This window comes from Podarcis filfolensis (genome assembly GCF_964270895.1).
Source record: "Podarcis filfolensis genome assembly, chromosome: 16".
In the NCBI taxonomy this organism is placed as follows: domain Eukaryota; kingdom Metazoa; phylum Chordata; class Lepidosauria; order Squamata; family Lacertidae; genus Podarcis; species Podarcis filfolensis.
The window spans coordinates 1,084,835-1,105,260 of record NC_139620.1 but is presented as its reverse complement, the minus strand read 5'-3'; the positions used below and the strand labels follow the sequence as shown (position 1 = coordinate 1,105,260).

General features: G+C 43.9%; 4 protein-coding genes and 1 pseudogene across 5 annotated transcripts in view; 1 reads left to right on the top strand and 4 right to left on the bottom strand.

Moving 5' to 3' along the window:
* LOC310751719 (uncharacterized protein) overlaps positions 1–20,426 on the bottom strand; it is a 950,206-nt gene that overhangs the window by 268,690 nt on the left and 661,090 nt on the right. The window lies entirely within an intron of this gene.
* Positions 1–20,426, top strand: part of METTL25B (methyltransferase like 25B) — a 464,705-nt gene that overhangs the window by 353,055 nt on the left and 91,224 nt on the right. The gene's annotated exons all lie outside the window — the stretch shown is intronic.
* Positions 794–4,408, bottom strand: LOC310750892 (vomeronasal type-2 receptor 26-like; the record flags this gene model as incomplete). The annotated part of the gene is made up of 4 exons (XM_083589294.1): positions 794–1,695; positions 1,842–1,968; positions 3,204–3,431; positions 4,211–4,408. 4 exons carry the CDS (start codon positions 4,406–4,408, stop codon positions 794–796), a joined length of 1,455 nt encoding a protein of 484 aa, XP_083445420.1.
* LOC310750891 (vomeronasal type-2 receptor 26-like) lies at positions 4,930–7,319 on the bottom strand (annotated as a pseudogene). Its single transcript has 2 exons — positions 7,256–7,319; positions 4,930–5,741 (listed from the first exon to the last, which is right to left on the bottom strand). The product of its transcript is annotated as a vomeronasal type-2 receptor 26-like (transcript).
* Positions 13,069–20,242, bottom strand: LOC310750890 (vomeronasal type-2 receptor 26-like; the record flags this gene model as incomplete). Its single annotated transcript, XM_083589293.1, has 6 exons — positions 13,069–13,970; positions 14,577–14,703; positions 16,456–16,683; positions 17,372–18,226; positions 18,718–19,009; positions 20,100–20,242. 6 exons carry the CDS (start codon positions 20,240–20,242, stop codon positions 13,069–13,071), a joined length of 2,547 nt encoding a protein of 848 aa, XP_083445419.1.

The window sequence follows — 20,426 nt, the reverse complement described above, 5'->3', positions numbered from 1 at the left end:
AGCAGCGGGCGGCGGGCTCTGCTCTGCACCGAGTGGCTTTCTCCCAGCATGGAACTGCCCAGCGTATTAGGCGACTGGGCTTATAAGACGAACCCCCAAATTGCAGCTGCAAATTTGGGGGGGTCGTCTAATACGCCCAGTCGCCTAATACGCCGGAATCTACGGTAAGCAATTCACCACTGCCCTAATTGTGTCCTCACAGTTTCTCCCAAAGGAGTTCTTGAAGTTGCTCCAGATCTTTTTTATTGTTTACTTGTTGATTCTTTAATTTCTAGGGACATGAGTGTGATGGCTTGAGAATACTCTTCGCAAGAAGTGCTTCTGCTCACTCAGAGATACATAGATACAGCCTTTCTTTTACATATGTACAAGCAGCACACATAATTACACGTCCGAATCCTGTGAGTCAGATTCCCGGAGTGATTTACATCCACCCCTTTTCCAGCAGAAGAGGCACGGCATTCTCAACTGATGTCTCTGCCCCCTCCACTTTAACCCTCTCCATTCCTGAGCAGATGGAACTGACACTGCATCGCTATCCATGCCAGAACTTCCTGTGCGGGGTTGAGGCTCTGCTCCAGCATCTGAGAGCCTTTCCTCCTCCTGGCTTTCCCCCCTTTCCTGCACTGGCTCTTCCTGCCCCCCCCCCTCGTCTGCTCGTCTCTCCTCCTCCCCTTCGTACTCTGTCAATACCATGACAATGAGTATGCCTAATTTCTAATTACATACATGTAAAAAAAATAGGAATAAAAGACACCTAGAATTACAAGCATGATTCAGACTTCTGGATTATTTAAAACTGTCTTCTTATTAGCTGCTCCCTGCTGTTCAGCTCAGGCCTCAGTAAAATAACATAGCATTTGGGGGAAAAGATGCAGCCCAGTAAACCACAACTGGAGGCCAAGATGGAGAAGATCTCCACAGCCACCATGTATTTGCCCTTGGTGCTCAAGTAGGTTGGAACAAAAGAGAGCCACACACTGCAAAAGACCAACATGCTGAAGGTGATGAATTTGGTTTCATTGAAACTGTCAGGCAACTTTCTAGCTAGGAAAGCCACCGTGAAGCTCACAATGGCCAGCCAACCCATGAATCCCAGGACACAATAAAACATGAGAGTGGAGCCTTCATTACATTCTAGTATTATTTCTTCAGTCATTGAGTGCATGTCAACATCTGGGAAAGGAGGAGAAGTTGCCAGCCATATGCTACAGATTGTGGCTTGAATAAGGGAGCAGGAAAAAACAATGGAGCTGGCCAGTGGCTTCCCAACCCACTTCCTCATTCGGGACCCTGGCTTGGTGGCCATGAAAGCCAGAACCACAATGGCGGTTTTGGCCAATATGCAAGAAATTGCCACTGAGAAGATCATGCCAAAAGCAGTTTGTCGAAGGAGGCAGGTGACTTCCTGAGGCTGGCCAATGAAGAGCAGAGCACAAAGGAAGGAGAGCAGGAGGGAAAGGAGGAGAATATAAGTGAGGTTGCGGTTGTTGGCTTTAACTATGGGAGTATCTCTGTGCTTTGTGAATATTTGAAGCACCAAAGCTGTGATGCAGGAAAAGAAGAGGGCAAACGTGGCCAAACTGATCCCCAATGGTTCTCCATAAGACAAGAATGTTTTGTCTTTGGGGAGGCAGCCGTCCTGTTCATTGTTTGCATATTGATCTCCAGGGCATTCAAAACAGTTGTCCATGTCTGAAAAAGAAAATTGAAAAAACAAATCTTATTAAAACAAAAAAGAGATGCCAGAATATATATTGGCTACTTCCATGCTGTTTTCCCACTAGAGAAAGGAGCTTCTCATGCACAGGTAAAATTAAAGCCTGTGATGCATTCCTTACCCTCCTTGTTTGAGATCTTCCCTTCTGGACACGGAAGGCAATCATAGCAGCAGAATGGCTTTCCTTCTTTCTTGTTCTTTCGATAACCTACATGACAATTCTCATTACACAGAGAAGTGGGTTGTGCCTGTTCATAAATGAAAGAAGGAAATAGTTTGGGACTTATCTGCAAATAGTAAAAATTACAGTTAAGCAATAGCTTGCTAGAGGCTTTTTGTTTTATCTGAATATGATCTTAAATTCAGCACTAATGGTCGCATTGGAGCACCTACAATTACTCCAGTACCTTTGCCTTTATGAAAACCATATTGGTAAGTATTTGAACTTTTTCAGAGATTAGCATGGCAATTTCTTATCAAATTAGAAAATGTTCAGGTGAAAGCTTAATGAATATAGAAATTGCTCAAGTGTTTTTGACTCACAGTTACAATAGAAATTATTGAAATTCTGCCCCGTCCAGGTAGTCTGTTTCTTTAACTTGGAACTTTCAAACTATGCTTCCAATGGTTTCTCTGGCAACATTCAGTGCCTTTGCTTTCTTTTTGTATACTTGTATCTTTTTTGTGAAGGGCGATTCTATCTTGTCTTATCTTCTTGGACCTGACTTGCTGTATGGCTCAGAAACAGCAACATTTGGCACTCAAGAAACCCCTTGCCAGTTCAAGTATTTCATGTGTTCCAGCTCTAGCACACCTGAAGCCCTTGATTAGTTGCATCAGGTGCGCTTGAGACAACACCTGTCGTATTTGTGCTGTTGTGATGGATTCTATTCAGGGGGTGAATAACCGTGAGACTGAAGAAGCCAGTAGAAGTTGCATTTTCAGTTGAATTTGGGGAAACTACTGGAAACATCCATTGAGTTGAGCTATTTCAATTCCTTTGCAAACAGGTGAAAATCTGTAAATTTTGATAATAAAGCTGATTTGCAATGGGGGTTGAATAACTTTGATTGCAGCTGTAATTGTTGGCTTTTGATGGATTCTTGCAGTGCTCTTTGCTTGCAGAGTTACCTTCTTCATCATCTGCATGTGTCTTAAAATTTACTTTTGCGGAGCCAGGTACTAAAAATAATAGTTTGGAGCTGCAGTTTCTGAGTGCAGTCAAATTGAGTAGAGGGTCCAATCCTGCTGGCTGCAGGGGTCTTCTTCACCAGTGGGTTCCTAGAACGATTAAATCTTTCTGCTTTTGACCATATTGCAACTAGACCTAGAAATAAGATAGCTTTCCTTTTATCAGTGCTACAGCCTGATATTTCCTTCACAGATCGAGTCTGATTCTGATAATTGATGGTTCATTGTGTTGCAATGAAGCAGTTTTGGGACACTGAGCAAAAACTAATGAAAACCTTGAATAAATTCTTACCTGGTTGAACCAGTTGGGCCACATGATACCATCATCATGAATGGTTAACCTCTTTTCTGGGGGAGCTTGTGGGTCCATTGTTCCAACTTTGACTCTCAGAAAGGACTGATTTGGGAATGTGACCCAATTTATTATATCAAATCCAGCTACTAATTCCCCATTTTGGTCAAAGGAAACTTCTTCTCCAACACTATTATTAAATGAAACTCTTCCCAGAAAATGGTGGAGCTAAGATTGAAGAAGGGAAAAGCAATTAATGAAGACGCAAAAAATGATTAAATATTAGTAATATTGGTAGAAATTGAGTGCTTATCTTTAGCATTTAAGAGGTATAGTTCATGGTCTCTTTAAAAGATGCATGCTAGTGTCTTTCTTTCTCTGTTTTTAATGAGTCTCTCCTTCAAAAATGGATGGAGCTAAAAAGGAAAAAGGAATTAATGAGCAGTGCTGCTTTCTAGAAAAAGCGGTGCTGGATCTCACCACAAACACCTCCTTCGTTCCCTTGGAATGGAATGGCGCCCCCCTGAGAGGGGAGAGAACTGAGATCCAGCGAGTTCTGGCTGAAAAAAGCCCTGTAGTTTATTGTGGTGGAAAGATGTGGTTCTTTTAAGAATTACAGTAAGTCTTGACCTAAATTTCAGAGAACATAGACCACAAATATTAGACAGGACGTTCCTTCAGATAGGTCAGGGGTCGGCAATGTGCGGCCCATGGGCTGGATGCGGCCCATGAAGACTGTTTTACCAGCCCACGAACTGCCCCCAAACCAAGCTGCCCACTTGGCGAGTCCCCCGTGCGCTGTGCTAAACCAAAACAGTGCGGTGTGGGGACTCACCAAGCAGTGCCAGAAATTACATCTGTGCAGGCATGAATTTCGGCACCTGGGCATGCGCAGAAGCGATTTCTGGTGCCATGGACATGTGCAGACGAGATGTCTGGCATCGCGCTGTGCCACTACGGCCCACAGACCATCTCCATGGGAGTGATCCAGCTCATGGCCAATAAACCTTGCTGACCCCTGAGATAGGTGGATAAGCTGTGTAGATAAGCTGTTCATCACTTTCCTGGAATGTTTCCAGGAAAACCTTTGTACAAATAGCGATAGCATGATGTCCTGTACCTAGCCATCTGTAGCCATATTCTGCTATTCCAAGGACAACTGAACCCACTGATGGGTTCAGTTCTGATGGCAGAATTTCATCCATTATGTTATCCTAACCATCAAGTGGATAGTCACTTCCTCCCCAAGAGAAAAGAGGAATGGATTTCCCCTACTGACAGAGGTGTTCAAGAAAAGTCCCTCTTGAACTTCTGCCTGTCCAGTGCGCTTCCCCTGTGCACAAAATACTGCTGTGCTCTCAGTGCAATCTTCTGGAAAGACTTCACCTAAGGCAGGAACACCAGAGCTGCAGCGGCGTTGCTCTCGTGAAGTAGAATAGGGAGTAATAGTCCAGAGACAAGAGTCTTCTAATCTAAGAAGCCTTATTATTTACAAGCAGTAAATCACTCCACTGGAAGATTCGGACATCCTCTCTGTCTCAAAGCAGAACTCCGACTGAAATCGAAACCAACTTCACAGAACAAAGAACAAAGAACTGTGACATGACATCCTGACTGACTTCCCGTAGGAGTCCCTTCCTCAAACACAAGAAGATTAACCCTTTAACCACCACACTCTACAGTCCCCCCTTTGGCTGAGCTCCAGAGTTGATTACAGACATCTGTATTAACTGGAAGACGACATTACCTGCCACGGCTGTTGATCTGTAAGTTTCCATCTTGCTCCACCTGCCATTGCTCTGCAATTTAATTTGGTGGACTGCATGGTGTGCAAAGCATGTGTCAAAATATAGATTGCATTGTAGATGCTGTACCTGTGGGCTGTCATGCTCGTTTCAAAAACAGACCCAGGAAGGCTCTCAATTTTCTCCTCCCCAGTGCAGATTTTGTCATCTTTCTTCTCTGAAGCAGGGTTGGGAAAACCACAATTAAATGCCTCTTCCCAGAAAACCCTGAGAAAGCCATCTTCTTTTTCCAAGGTAGGCTTTCTCATCTGAATAAATTTCTGGAATCCTGGAAGATCCTTAGAGTGAACTGCAAAGGATAGAGCCCCATGGAGGAATGTGATGTCCCAACCTCTTTGAAAGGGAAATGAGGTGAACTCCATCTGGGCTGTCATAATCCAGACTTTTGTATTTCCTTACATTGACACATCATTCGTTTCTGCAAGTCTGGGTATCATTCTCATTACCATAATTGTGTGAATTTCACCACGCACAACTACAACATTGGCAGTGCTACGCACAATAATGTTCATTGTTTTTGAACCTTCTTCCACCATTTCTTCAAACTCACCAGAAGGGGTAGCCTTAGGGAAACTTTCTATAAAATCAAAGCAGATACCCTCCTGGGCAAAGATAGGGAGAACATTTTGTACAAATCTCTCTCCAGGGTCACCATGGACAAAAAGCACACCAATCCACATCCAACGGAAATGCAGCAGTAACTGGAGGATCCCCTCGTATTGCTGAGTCCCATCTGGGAATATCCAGTGGGTGAAAAGGGTTTGAATGTCATTAGTCGTCACAGGAGAAGAGCCATAGATGAGCTGAAGAGGGTCATTGTTAAAATCAAGGGAGGAAAGATGATAACAAATGATATCTAAACACCAGTTAGACTCAAAACTAAGTTTCTATATAATAACCAGGGGGATTCAGCTTTTTGTTTATTTCTGTTCGTTCAGAATTTGCCTTGGGTTGTATTGGTGCATCATCTGCTTCTGCAATATTGGGCATCCTTCTCATTACCATAATGTTGTGATTGCCAACATTCACACCACTCCTAGGGGCTGAGGCAGTTTCGTCCACACCAATGTATTTTTTGTGGGGGCTGAGCCCCCTCAATATTCAAGGGGCATCCAGCTCCTCATGGCATCACACGCATGACATCAGGATGTTGTGTGACATCATGTGCATGAAGTCATGACGTCATGCTGCATTGCACATGGGCCCCCTCAGTCCTCTGCAGGATCCCATCTGCTTGGGTCTCCTTCCAGTCAGGAGGGGAGAGATCTCCTAGAAAGACAAGACACCCAAACCCATTAAGAGGGCTGGGGTGATCCCCTGGGGCTGTTGTGCTATTTGGAGAACCTCAGGAGTGGGATTGATAGAAGGTGGGGAAACGGACAGAAATACTACCCTGTATAAGAACCAAAGTCTGAAACTGTAACACCTATTCAATTAGGTTTAAGAAACTGAAGTAATGAAACTGGAAATGAGCTGATTGTTTACCAGTTGTAACATCAAGCTGAAAATAAGCAACTGCCATTTTAAATAAGCTGTACATTCACTACCTTGTTTTGAAGCCTGTAACATAGACATCACCTTGCCAACAAAGGTCTGTATAGTTAAAGCTATGGTTTTCCCAGTAGTGGTGTATGGAAGTGAGAACTGGACCATCAAGAAGGCTGATCGCCGGGGGGCCGCTAGGGGCGCCTTGGAAGATGGCCGACAATTCCATCTATCCGGCTCGCACGAGGTAATTAGAGGCTGATTATGGGGAGTATATCAGCCTCCCTTCTTCTTCCTAGGAGGTGGGAAGATGCTGCCTCACCCGCAGTTGCCCATAAATCACCCCCGAGTTCGAAAGAAGGAGGGGTGGGGGCACTGGGCGGAAAGCCCTAGAGTGAGCTCTGGAGCTCCCGGACGCCGCTTTCAAGAGCGAAACTAGCTGCATTACTTAAGATAAAAAAAATTGGAGAAAGCAAATGCACATGTTTCGAGCGAGGTCAGGAGTGTATTATCTGCTAAATAAATCTACCACTGAGAAGATAGAGTGATGGGACGGAATGAACAGAGGACTACATCAAAGAATCACAGCCATGTCGGTATGTTGAACGAAACGGAAAGGGGGGGGACTTTCTTCTTTTTCAATATGATTTACCTAACAACCCCACATACACACACCTTAGAAGAACTGTCACAATGACTGATAGCAAGTGAGACTGGAAAATAAACTGTGTGGAAATAAAAAATACTAATAAAAGGTTTTACTTTGTGAAAGATCTGGAAAGAATGGAGGCTTTCTCATGGCGTAGTTACTAAAGCGATCCGCCATTATGAGGCAGTCCTTGTTGCAGGATTTGCAGGCATAGGGAGGGTGAGCCACTATTCTGTTATCAGGTTTGGATCGTAAATTTGAAAGGGCAATAACCCTTCCGGAAAGACTGATTTATGGTGCAACTGGTCTGGGAAAATTAAGGAGGGGACGCTGACTGTATTTCATCAGAACTGACTAAAATGGCGACTGCCGCTTGAATAGGACTTTTGGATCTATGTGAGATGAATTATGGGAGAGCATTACAAAGTTCACACAGAAATATAAACAAAGCTGTTTCTTTCAACTCGCTTGTGGATACAACTCGGAGGTTATTAAGAAGAAAAAGGATAACGACAAGGAGATGAGAAGATGGAACTGTGAACATCAAAGCAGCATAAATATAAGATGATTGGATCCTACCGAACTCGAAACATGAGTACCCCCACAAAAAATTTAAAATTTGGTAAAATATTTGGACTTTGTGATATGTATTGGTATAATTTGGAATAATTAATATGATATGGTTGGTTTGGTAAATGGAAATTTAATAAAAATTATTTTTTTTAATAAAAAAAAAGAAGAACAAGAAGAAGGCTGATCGCCGAAGAATTGATGTTTTGAATTCTGGTGCTGGAGGAGACTCTTGAGAGTCCCATGAACTGCAAGAAGATCAAACCTATCCATTCTGAAGGAAATCAGCCCTGAGTGCTCACTGGAAGGACAGATCCTGAAGCCGAGGCTCCAAGACTTTGGCCACCTCATGAGAAGAGAAGACTCCCTGGAAAAGACCCTGATGTTGGGGAAATGGAGGGCACAAGGAGAAGGGGACGATGGAGGACGAGATGGTGGGACAGTGTTCTCGAAGCGACCAGCATGAGTTTGACCAAACTGGGGTTTGGCAGTGGAAGACAGGAGTGCCTGGCGTGCTCTGGTCCAGGGGGTCACGAAGAGGCGGACACGACCAAATGGCTAAACAACAGCAACAACAACAACAATAACAAAATCCACTAAATTGAATATTAATACGTTAACTGTTTCCTGAAAGAACTTTATCTCCTGATACATCTTTTGTCTTACCAACTTTATTCTGCAAAATAAATCTTTCTTATTTGTTCAACTTCTGCCTGAAGTTGACCTTTATCTCACACACGCTAGATAACCCATGGTGGTTATAGAGTTTAACAGAGGGGGGTCTGTTCAAAAGGATTCCAATATCACTTATTTCTGTTGATTTGGAATGTTAAAGTTATCTTGGGAAATATATAAGTAATATTTCAACAGGCATAGCAAAAACACAGTTGTGCTACCACAGGCAGCTGACGTTTTGTTACAGTCCTGCACAGGAGTAAAGTGTCCAATGAGGAATTCTTCCACCTGGTTTTTAAGGAGGCGTGGAACTGAAGCAGACATATTTTCCACAACCTACATTTTTGGTTGATAAATACCAACCCATACCCACTATTTGCCATTCCTTTGTTATTTTGTTCTTCAGTTACCAGCATGCAACCCAAGGAGACATAGTCAAAGGCAACTGTAAATGGCTTTCATGATGACCCATTTTCCATGCAGACCTCTTACTCTGGGCATCTTGTACATGGACAGGATGGTTGACATGTGGAGACATAAATCAGAGGGTGGCCCCCCAAGGACTGCCTTTGGAGTCTCCTGAACATCACACTTGTAGTTGGGGAAGAGTCTTTCTTGGCTATAGAGAAGTTCTATGGAGGCTTGGTAGGTGAACCATGCACTGAAATAGGTGTTATAGATGTGGAAACCCAGAGTGATATTGGGCAAGATTTGGGGATTTTCATTTATCTCTTTCACAGCAAATGCCAAAGCCAGGATATGCTGGTAGAGTTGTGTCAGTGGCCTGCATGGAGAGCAACGTGGTGTATATCAATTCACATTCACAAGCATAGAAATATATGGATATATTGAAACACAAAGTGAATGGAGATGTTACTTTTTATGGTGCCTTGCAAACTTTTTTTAAAAAAACCTGGACACTGGTACAGTGGTACCTCGGGTTACATACACTTCAGGTTACAGACTCCGCTAACCCAGAAATAGTACCTCGGGTTAAGAAGTTTGCTTCAGAATGAGAACAGAAACCGTGCTCCTGCGGCGCAGCGGCAGCTGGAGGTCCCATTAGCTAAAGTGGTGCTTCAGGTTAAGAACAGTTTCAGGTTAAGAACGGACCTCCAGAACGAATTAAGTTCTTAACCCGAGGTACCACTGTATAAGCTTACCATATAAGAAGAAGGTTATCATACACTGCAGAAGTGGGTTTGAGATATCAGATCTGCCCCCATATCTCATAAACACAGAACTACATGGAAGGAAAAGGGTGGTAGGAATCATCATACACTCATGGCCAATATTGTGAAAACATTTTGGAAAGTATGTCTGTATCTCTGGCTCATAACATCAGGACTATTTATATTAATACCATAAAGCCACTTCCGCCCTGCAGGGGAGGTGGGGTTGAGTGTGTCATGGCCTCCCCGTGCCATCGGGGGAATCCCCGGCCGCGTCACCCCCTGGCCAGCCAATCAGCTGGCTTTGGGGGCATGGCCTGCCCTATTTAAGGCAGGCACAGCTGGGGATCTCCCTCTTTTGCCACCTACCAGCTGTTCCTGTTTCCCACCCTCCCACCCTTTAAAGTTTTCGTTCCTTGACCTTGCTATGGACCTTGGTTGGTCGCCATTGAGGGGCCTAATAGGAATTTTTCCACTTGGCAAATTGGCACCAGCCACTTGGTTTTCGCCTACCTTATAGTAAATCGTCACAACTTTCTTGGTATTGGCGGTTAGGCCCTGGTATTGTTCTGTAGATGGAAGAGGGGAGGAAGTGCCATCACCTGCCCCGCATATTGAAGGGTAGTCTGATAATGGATTCAAGGGGGCGTGGCCCTGTCCGAAGCCTGTGGAGGTGAGGGCCCAAGGCATGGCCCTGAGCGGTGACCCGGGGGGGTTCCTAGTTGATGTACATCAGCAGGACTCTCCCTACTGGTGGTTAACCCTTCCTGGACTTCAAGAGGACGGGCTGAAGTCGGATATAGTCGGTTAGGACCAATGCCTAAGCCCATACCGCTCATCACCTGTAACCAATAAAGTTGAGGCCTTATTTAGCCCATTAACCTTAATAATTGTGTCATGTGCCTTTATTTCCACTGGGGGGGGACTTGCCACGCAAATATATATATCATTAAAATGGTAAACTAATGCAGAATGTAATGCAACAGTGTTGACTTACCCTTACTCTTTCAAAGGTTATAGCCAAATACTCACTTGCTGGATCATCACCTTGTCATGGTGAGTGGACTTGCATGTTCCTGTGACCTTTTTTTTTAAATAATAATATTTATTAACAGTTTAAAGGGTATAAAAGAGAAAAAAGAATAATTCAACAAAACAATACAATACAATACAAAAACAAAAACACTACATAACACTGACATTAAAGACATTAAATTAACAAAATACAACAAACACAATTTAAAACACATCCATTATTTCAGTATCTTATCTTTCATTCACTTATTTCCACGACTTCCTCACACCTCCCTTTTTGTATTCCACTTCAATTAACTGTTTCAGCAAATCCTTTCCATCTTCCTCAATTTTCTGTCCTGTAATTTATTTTAACTTATCTTGTGACCCTTTTGAGCAAAGCTATCGGGAGTCTTGTACTCCCAGCAGGGTCACCCAAGGCAGTAAGGTCCAAGGAGAGGAACTAGACAAAGAATAATCCAAGGAAACCAAGGTACATAATGAACACTCAAGCCCTTCAAGATCCTATTAAGCAGGATTGCTATCAATGTATCTCTTTATTAGCTGCTGACGGGAAAATTCTTGCAGGGATCATAGCAGACCGTCTCCTAACAATATCCAAGGTGACCATTCCTGAATCCCAAAATGGTTTTTGACCTTCTAGGGGGACAGTGGACATGATTTTCACTGCTTGACCGCTTGAAGAAAAATGCAGAGAGCAAAACCAAGCTCTGTATATGATGTTTATTGACCTGACTAAAGCTTTCAACACTGTAAATCGTAATACTCTGCAGACTGTCCTTCTGAAAATTGGCTGCCCAAATGAATTTGTGTACACCCTTCAGCTCCTCCATGATAATTTGACAGCAACAATTGCAGGTAACCTGGCTCTCAAAGTGAACCATTCACAGTGGGATCAGGTGTTAAAGAGAGGACCCGCGAGGCTGAAAGGACACCGGAACCAGAACCACGACTGAGCGAGCCGGTTGCGCAAGACCATACAGCCCCATCACAGCCAGCATCCTTGGAACATGAGCCAGAACCTGAACGCACACGTAGGCCGCCGGTGTACCTCGAGGAATATGAATGCGACCTCCCGGGCAGGACTGGAACTTAGAGGGGAGGGGTGTTATGTACTGAGTTGAATAGGATCCAAACTGCAGCAGTCTGATTGGTCCTAGAACAATAGGATTCAGAATGCAGCAGTCTGATTGGTCCTAGAACAATAGGATCCAAAATGCAGCAGTCTGATTGGTCCTAGAACAATAGGATCCAAAATGCAGCAGTCTGATTGGTCCTAGAACAATGCAGCAGTATGATTGGTCGGCAGGAGCCACCCAATCCAGCTCCAGATAGAAGTGAATCCACAACCTGATTGGCTTACAGGAGAAGTCCGGAATTAGCCAATCACGTGCAGCCCATTGTGTAAATAATGTATATAAACCAGATACTGTGAGGGAACTTCCATTCCTCCTCACCACTATGAGCTGAATAAAGAGCATGAAATCATTTTGCGACTCTGAGTAAAAATTGTAGGCTGTGGTTTTTTTAACTAAACTGACCTCCATCAATTTTTGAGGCCTAAAGCTTTATTGTAAACAACATGGTTGATCTTGTGATCTTATGGGCCACTTGATCTGAGAGGTGACCTGGGGATGGGGCAGCATACTTCTGCATCATCCGAGATCACAGAGATATCAGAGAACCTATTTTCCCCACATGAATGATCAGCTGCTCATTGGGCCTGAAACTCAGCAAACATGGTGCTCTGCAAGCTTCTGCTATCAGCTGATCTTTGGGGCCACACGGTGCTACATATGGAGCTATGCAATGCCCCCCAAGAGCTGCTTGTTGGGGTTTCCATAGCTTCATGAACACAGCTTTGCGAGCCTGAACTATCAGAACATCATCAGGACTTGTAAAGCCCTTCGCACGGGGTTTTGTAGGTTCTCCTGACAGCTGAAATGTTCTTCAGTCCATCCACTCTGTATCTGTTCTATATGGAGAAGATAAACTCAGAGAATCTGGGTCTCATTTGTAGGCAGAGGAGGACCAGCGGGTAACAAATGTCATTCAGCATCTTAACTGTCCATTATGTTCTGCCACGTTATACAGGCTTTTGCAGCTACAGTACACTGTGAGATCAGCAGCCTTTCCTGATTACATATAAATAAATACAATATAGCTTTTACCTAAATATATAAAGTATAGCCTCCGCAGAAGTTACATGATCACAGATGATCTCTCCCCATGAAGGGATATACCTTTAGCCCCTATGAGTGGAAGATCAGTGTATTGATAGGATAACAAATTGACAGAACTACTTTATGGGGTTAAAAATTGGTCTCAGCTTTATTGATCACAGATGTAGGTTGGGAATGAAAAAGGTTAAAAGGATAAGAGTTGAAAAATACAAGGAATTACTTTCTCTGGTTTTCATCCAATAAATGCCAGCAAACAATGCAATAATTAAAACCATCAACACAAGTTGATTCCTATTTGCTCCTCAGAATTAAGTGGTCTTTGCTGTTCAAGTCAGGCCTCAGAACAATTATGTACAATTTGGGGGAAAAGATACAACCCAGCAAACCTGCGCTGGAGGCCAAGATGCAGAAGACCTCCACAGCCACCATCTGCTTTCCTTTGGTGCTCAGGTAAGAGGGAACAAAGGACAGCCAAACGCTGCAGAACACCAACATGCTGAAGGTGATGAACTTGGCTTCGTTGAAACTGTCCGGCAACCTCTTGGCCAGGAAAGCCATAGTGAAGCTGACCATGGCCAGGAATCCCAGATAACCCAGGACAGAATAAAACATCGCGACAGAACCTTCGTTGCATTCCACAATGATTTCCTCCACCAGAGAGTTCATGTCCACATCTGGGAATGGAGGAGCCGTACAGAGCCAAGCAGCACAAATGCTGGTTTGAACGGAGCAGCAACCAAGAAGCACAGAGTTTGTGAGAGATTTCCCCACCCATTTCCTCATCCTGGATCCTGGTTTGGTGGCCATGAAAGCCAGAACCACCGTGATGGTTTTGGCCAAGACACAAGACACAGCAATGGAGAAGATGATGCCAAAGGCCGTTTGTCGTAAAGAGCAGCTGACTGGGTGAGGCTGGCCAATGAACAGCAAGGAGCAGAGGAAGCAGAGCAAGAGGGAAAGAAGCAGAGTGTAGGTGAGGTCCCGGTTGTTGGCTTTGACAATGGGAGTGTCCCCATTCCTAGAGAAGATGCCAAGTATCCAAGCTGTGACCAGAGAAAAGACCAGAGCTGAGGAAGCTAAAACGAACCCTAAAGGTTCTGCGTAGGAAAGAAAATGTTGGCGTTTGGGGATGCATTGATCTCTGTCCTTGTTTGGAAATTGGTCATCTTGGCATTGGAAACAATAATCCATATCTGGAAAAAATCAAATGAGTGATATATGAGTTCCAACAAATAAGACATTAATTAGTTGGAATAAGGGTCAGAGATAAGTGAATATTAAAAACTCTTTGTACAATCATCTGTCATTATGCACAATCCACAATAGGTTCTACTCTGTCTTTCATCTGCAGTTAATGATCAGAAACATGGCCTTTGGTTGCACCCTTAGCTAAAGTTGGTCACACCCAGAGAGATATTCATGGTGATGGAGGCTTCTTGAGCACAGCCACTTTGGGCTCAGAGGCTGGGCTGAGGACTCTTCTCCATAAGGAGACAGTTTTAAGCTTTTTTCTGGCTCACACACCTAAAACTATGGGGTGGAGGGTTTGGAATATCTTCACCCTCCCCTACCAATGTCGCATGTGGGAAGCAGGCAGAGAACACTAGACATGTTCCACACCTATTTCCAGAGATCTCCTTTGTAAAAGTTCTGGATTTAGTTTCCACAACTTTCTCTTTTTTCTTCCAGATATCAGTTCAGCTGCTCTTCTCTTTAGGAGTCCTGAACTGCTGATAGAGGGGGAAAGTTGAAATAGATATTAGGAATATTTTTTTATAATAGCAGATGATGTCTCCTACCCGTCTGATTCGAAATCATCCCATGTGGACACGAAGCACAATCATAGCAACAAAATGGCAACCCCTCCTTCTTCTTTCTGCTGTAGCCTGGCTGGCAGCGATCATTACACAAGGCAAGGGGCAGCACCTAGCCATAAAAAGAGGAGAAAATGTAGCTCTCTTGTGCCTTGTAAACAACACAGTTTAAACTAAAGGGAAGAGATCAATTTGACTGGTTGACATTATTCCAGAAAAGTATATTGCGTGGCAAGTACCCTCCCCCTTGTGAAATGAAGACACAGGACACATTATTTAAGGTTAATGGGCGTAAAAGGCCACAACTTTATTGATTACAGGAATTGAGAGGTATTGGCCTTAGGCATTGGTTCCTATCGACTACCCGGCATGGAGACCGGGACGGGTTAACCGCCAGCCGGGGGAGTCCTGCTGATGTACATCAACTAGGATCTCCCCCGGGGTCACCGCTCGGGGGCGTGCCTTAGGTCTACACCTCCATAGGCTTCGGACAGGGCAACACCCCCCGGAGTCCTTTACCGGACTACCCTTCGCTTTGGGGGAAGGGGATGGCGCTTCCTTCCCCCCTTCATTTGCATAACAATTAACCGGAGTCCATAGCAAGGTCAAGGCTAGCTAAACCTAAGGGTGGGTGGGATGGGAAGCCGGAGCAGCTGGACGGGGAAGAGAGGGCAGTCCCCGGGCGCACCGGCCTTAAATGTGCTAGGCCACGCCTCCCCAGCCGGTCGATTGGCTGGCCGGGTCGGTGACGCGCCCGAGGATTCCCCTGCTCTCGCAGGGGCTGAGAGCCAGCCTCCGCGTGCGTGGGAGGGGGTGGGCCCGCAACCCCACCTCCTCTCAAGCTCGGAAGTGGCTTTGTGTACATAAATAAATAGTACAAAAATAAATATTGCAGTGTAAATATTGGGAGTGAATGAGAAGGAATATTGAATTTTTCATTTGCATAAAGATGGAGGGTGGAGAGAGGACAGGGAAGACAACAGAATTTGAAATAGCTAAAGGTAAAGGGACCCCTGACCATTAGGTCCAGTCGTGACCAACTCTGGGGTTGCAGCGCTCATCTCGCTTTACTGGCCAAGGGAGCCGGCATACAGCTTCCGGGTCATGTGGCCAGCAGGACTAAGCAGCTTCTGGCAAACCAGAGCAGCGCACGGAAACGCCGTTTACCTTCCCGCTGGAGCGGTACCTATTTATCTACTTGCACTTTGACGTGCTTTCAAACCGCTAGGTTGGCAGGAGCAGGGACCGAGCAACGGGAGCTCACCCCATCGCGGGGATTCAAACCACCGACCTTCTGACCGGCAAGTCTAGGCTCTGTGGTTTAACCCACAGCACCACCCGCGTCCCCAGAATTTGAAATACAAGGAGTTAAAAAAGAAGGTAACATTGGAAGCTCCACAAGACCATCAATCTTCTTTCAAAACAAATGGGTAACGTAGCCTCCCCTTGTCTTCTGAGATGTAAATCTCACTTGGTTCAGTTTGTTTACTCGTACATAAATGTGCAAAGCATTGAAATGTGTTATAATCCTATATATCAGGGATGTGGAACCTTTGGTCCACCAGATGGTAATGAACTGCAACTCTTCTCAGTCTGAAAACCAGCCTGGCCAATGATCAGGGAGGAGGAGAGTTGGGAGCCAACAATATTCCATATGCAAAATAGTGGAATATATCGCCATTATATACTTTCAAACCAGAACTCTAAAGAAGAAAATATCTACTTCTTACCTCATGGGTGATGGTAAAATAACATGGGTCATACTTAAACAATTTGCTAATTAATGATAAAGAATATCTGCATTAACATTATTTTTATTCTTAATAAAAGTATCTCATTTTTTAAAAAAAAGCAATAGTCCCACCTGATTAAAAGATCTGTGCCATGTGATGGCTTCCTCATCCATGCTGAAGTCTACATTTTGTGAATCTTGTGGAACTATCTTTCCTACTTTCACACGGGAGAAGGTTTGGTTTGGAAAAGTAACCCAGTTAATAATATCAAATCCACCTGCTAACTCCCCATTCTCATCAAAGGACACTAAGTCACCAGCACTGTTGTTGAAAGAGATACTCCTCAAGAACGAGTGCAGCTAGGCAGAAGAAAACAAAGGCAAAGTTTAAAAAAGGAGAGCTTTTGTGGATTATAGAGAGGAGAAAGTATCAATCCATATATTTCACACAATGGAAAGTAGTCAAAAACTGTGCAGCCTACAAAATTTGGAGCACCTAAGTATTTCTAGCAAGTACATCTGGCCTGCCCCTTGCCTGAGGTTTCAGCTCTGGGGTCCCTGTGCAAAGGCAAAATGGTGCCATGTCAGGAAGCCCTGGAACTGCCCCTCCTGGAAGGTGGGTGTGCAGGGAGAGAGGGAAAACAAAATGGTGAGCAGCTCCTGGTGGGTTTTCCCTGATCTCCTTTTTTTGTTTGCTTGTTTATTTACTTTTTCCCACCAAGAGATGCTTCCACACGTCTTGACAGCCCATGTTCCCAGAGAGGCAGGGAAAGGGTACAGAGTGCCATAACTCCTTCAACTACTCCTGCAAATGGAAGGGAAGAACAGGTCCTCTCTTGATTGTGGCTCCTTCAGTTTGAAGGAAAGGGGAAACAGTTAAGGATTGAAAAGAATGTGGGCATTGTTGTAGAGGAAAGGTAAAAGCTGTAAGAGGTCTATGTCTCTGTTTTTGTGTGAATGTGTTTGTGTGTATTCATTCTGTGGACTGTGTATCATCGCTCATTAGATTATCCCCAAGAAAAGCTTTACTCTGAACAGGAAATCTTACCTGCCAAGGTTGCAGTTCTGGAGGATTGAGCTCACCTCTGTCTGCCATCATTCTGTGTTTTGACCTGGATGAGTGCATCTGATGTAAAGTATGTGCAATGGCATAAACTGCATTATAGATACTGTAACTTTGGCCAGTCATGGTCATTTCAAAAATATGCCCAGGAAGGCTCTCCAGACTCTCATGACCAGTGCAGGTCTTTGTGCTTTCATTGCTCTCATTGGAAGCAGAAAACAAACAGTTGAATGCCTGTTGCCAAAAAGCCTGGAGGAACCCATCTCCCTTTGGAGAGTTGGGGTTCAGGGTCTGAAGGAAGTCTTTAAATCCCTGGACTTCCTCTGTGTGAATTGCAAAAGACAAGGCACCATCAAAGACTTGTATATCATAATACCTTTGCATTGTTTCTGAAGAGAAAGCCCACTGGGCTGTCAAAATCCACACGGTGCCTGCAACATCTTCTGCTGATGAATAGAAATATTGCAACCATTTAACAACTGTTATAGTCTGAAGTTCTGCAAACATAACCAATATGTTGACTTCTGAGGCCACCAGGAAAGAGGACTTGGCCCGAAGGAGTTCCAGGGAACTAAAATGATCTAGACCCTGAGATATGGCTGGTAGTTTTTCACTGAAAGCTGTACAGACTCCATGCTGGGAAAGCAATGGCACTAAGCTTTGCCTAAAGGTCTCTCCATTTTCATCATCGGATGCCACAATTCCTACCCATGTCCATTGGAAATGTAGAAGTAGCATCACAATTCCTGCATATTGGTATTTCTCATTGGGCACCGTTCGGTAGAATGTCTGGGGCTGCAACTCTGGGCTTCTCACTGGAGCTAATACACAGTAAGCAATCTGGAGGAAGAAATCAACCCCACAAGAATTGGAGAGTTAGATCAAACGGTTATGGTTCATCCCAAGTATCTGCTTGAAGAACAAATCCATGAGAATTTCTCGACTCCATTTATGGATGCATGTTGATCTCACAAGAACATTGTGCATATCTCCAGCAGTTGTTGGTGGGGAGGAGGAGCAGGTTTCTCTGACCTCTTGCAGCTGGCCTTGTGCAGTTTTCTGGCAGCAGGAGAAAGACTCCTGCTGCTGCATTTGCCCAGTTCCAAGCTCCCTGCTGCTTCCCAGTGACACATGGGAGACAAAGTCAGGCAAGCACCAAAGCCCCTCCACTTCCACCACTACTGCATAGCTCCCCCAGGTGCTTTTGTATCAGTTTTTTTTAATTCACTTTTTCAGAAAAATGAACCAAAGCAAAAGACAGTATTGAGAACCCAGAAGATAATTACTGAATGAGAGGCAGAAAAGCTTCACAGCCCCCACACTTACTATACCTGTGGAATCTTGTAGATGCTTAAGACAGTAGCCATGTGGAGGGAGATGTCAGAGTCAAGTCCCCCAATAAAAGCTATCTTATTTTTCTTCTTCTCACATATGAAGTTGGGGACAATCCTTTCTGTGATGGACAGAAGTTTCAGGGTATTCTGATAAGTCATCCTTGCATTTAAGTAGCTATCATAGACGTGGAACCCAAAGGTCATATTCGGTACGATATTATGGTTCTTGTTTATTTCTTTCACAGCAAACACCAGGGAGAGGGTATTCTGGTAGTACTTCAGCGTGTCACTAATAAAAGAGTTATACTGTGTGTCAGAGGTATTCTCCTCCTCTCCCTCTTAAGCACATTAGTAACTTCCTGGCTCTCTCTGGCAAATCCCAAAAGATTAAATAAAGCAAATAAGCTAACAAACAAACTATATATCCATTTTGTGTGTCAACAGTTGATAGTTGACCCCATGGACAATATTCAGTCAGCTTTAAGAATATTGCATCTAGAACGTGTATAATTTTGTGCAGAGCATCCTGAAACTCACATATGTAAATTAATCTCTTATTTGCAGGCGTACTACTGGTGCCTAAAATTGTGCGTTCTCACAGGTGGCTAAAGCAAACAGCTATTTTGCTACTGCTGGGAGGGGGTACCTGGTTGCTACATCCTTCTCTTACCACTTCATTTCTTTTCAGCAACCAATTGACACTTACTAGATGAGATCAGTGCTTGGTGTAGGTGGGGAGTAGAAACCAGAGCACATCAGATCGAATAGGAGTCTCCATCCTTCCCTCCTTCAAATAAAATTCTGTCTGTACAAAATATACTGTAGTCAATGTTAGTCATAATCCAAGAAGACCCATTAGGAACTAATAGATCAGACTAACTCAGGTTTATTAATACTCTGCATATAACTCAGTTTGGATACTTGGTTTTTTTACCCAATATGGTTTACATTGCAAAGCAGAGAATATAATCCAAATTCTATGTTATTCATATGTCAAATTCATCTGTGACTGTCAGATTAAAGGATAGTGATTGTGAATGTGAGGATCAAGCTTTGTTGCAAAGGAAAACAGATGTTAATGGTGTGAAAGGAAACACAGAGCGAGGATGAGGATGAAGTTGGGAGAGAGTGGTGAGAGCTATGTGATCAGATGATGAGAAAGCAGAACAGGCAGAAGATAGAAACACCAAGAAGCAGCATAAAGCAACAAAGAAGATGACCAGATCACAATGTAAAAAGAAGAAAATATATGTTCAACATCCTACTTGATAAAAGTGACAGGGAAACATGTTCTGAGCATGCCATCGTATGTTTGGAGTAATTGTCACATACATGAGCTCACCAAGGGTACACTATGAAGGATAGAGTTTTTTCCTTACAGAAGTTCATCTATAAGCTTTGTGTTTGGGTGGTCATGGAAATCCATTTCTTCAAATACAAAGCCGAAATAGGTAACAATTCCTCCAATGACTAGGTCCCCTCTCTGATAATTCTGGTATGGAAGCTGGAAAGGCTCCATCATGGTGCATCTAGCAGAGTGTTCCTTGCTCTCAGTTGGAGGCAATTGCAGCCACAGGAATAGAAGGATCAGCAGCAGAAATGTTCCTACCATCTTGGGGCCAACAGGGATGCTGAAAGTCAGATTTGTATCTCATCTTCTATAAACTGCATTACAAGAACATTCATTTAATGAATCTAGATTATTT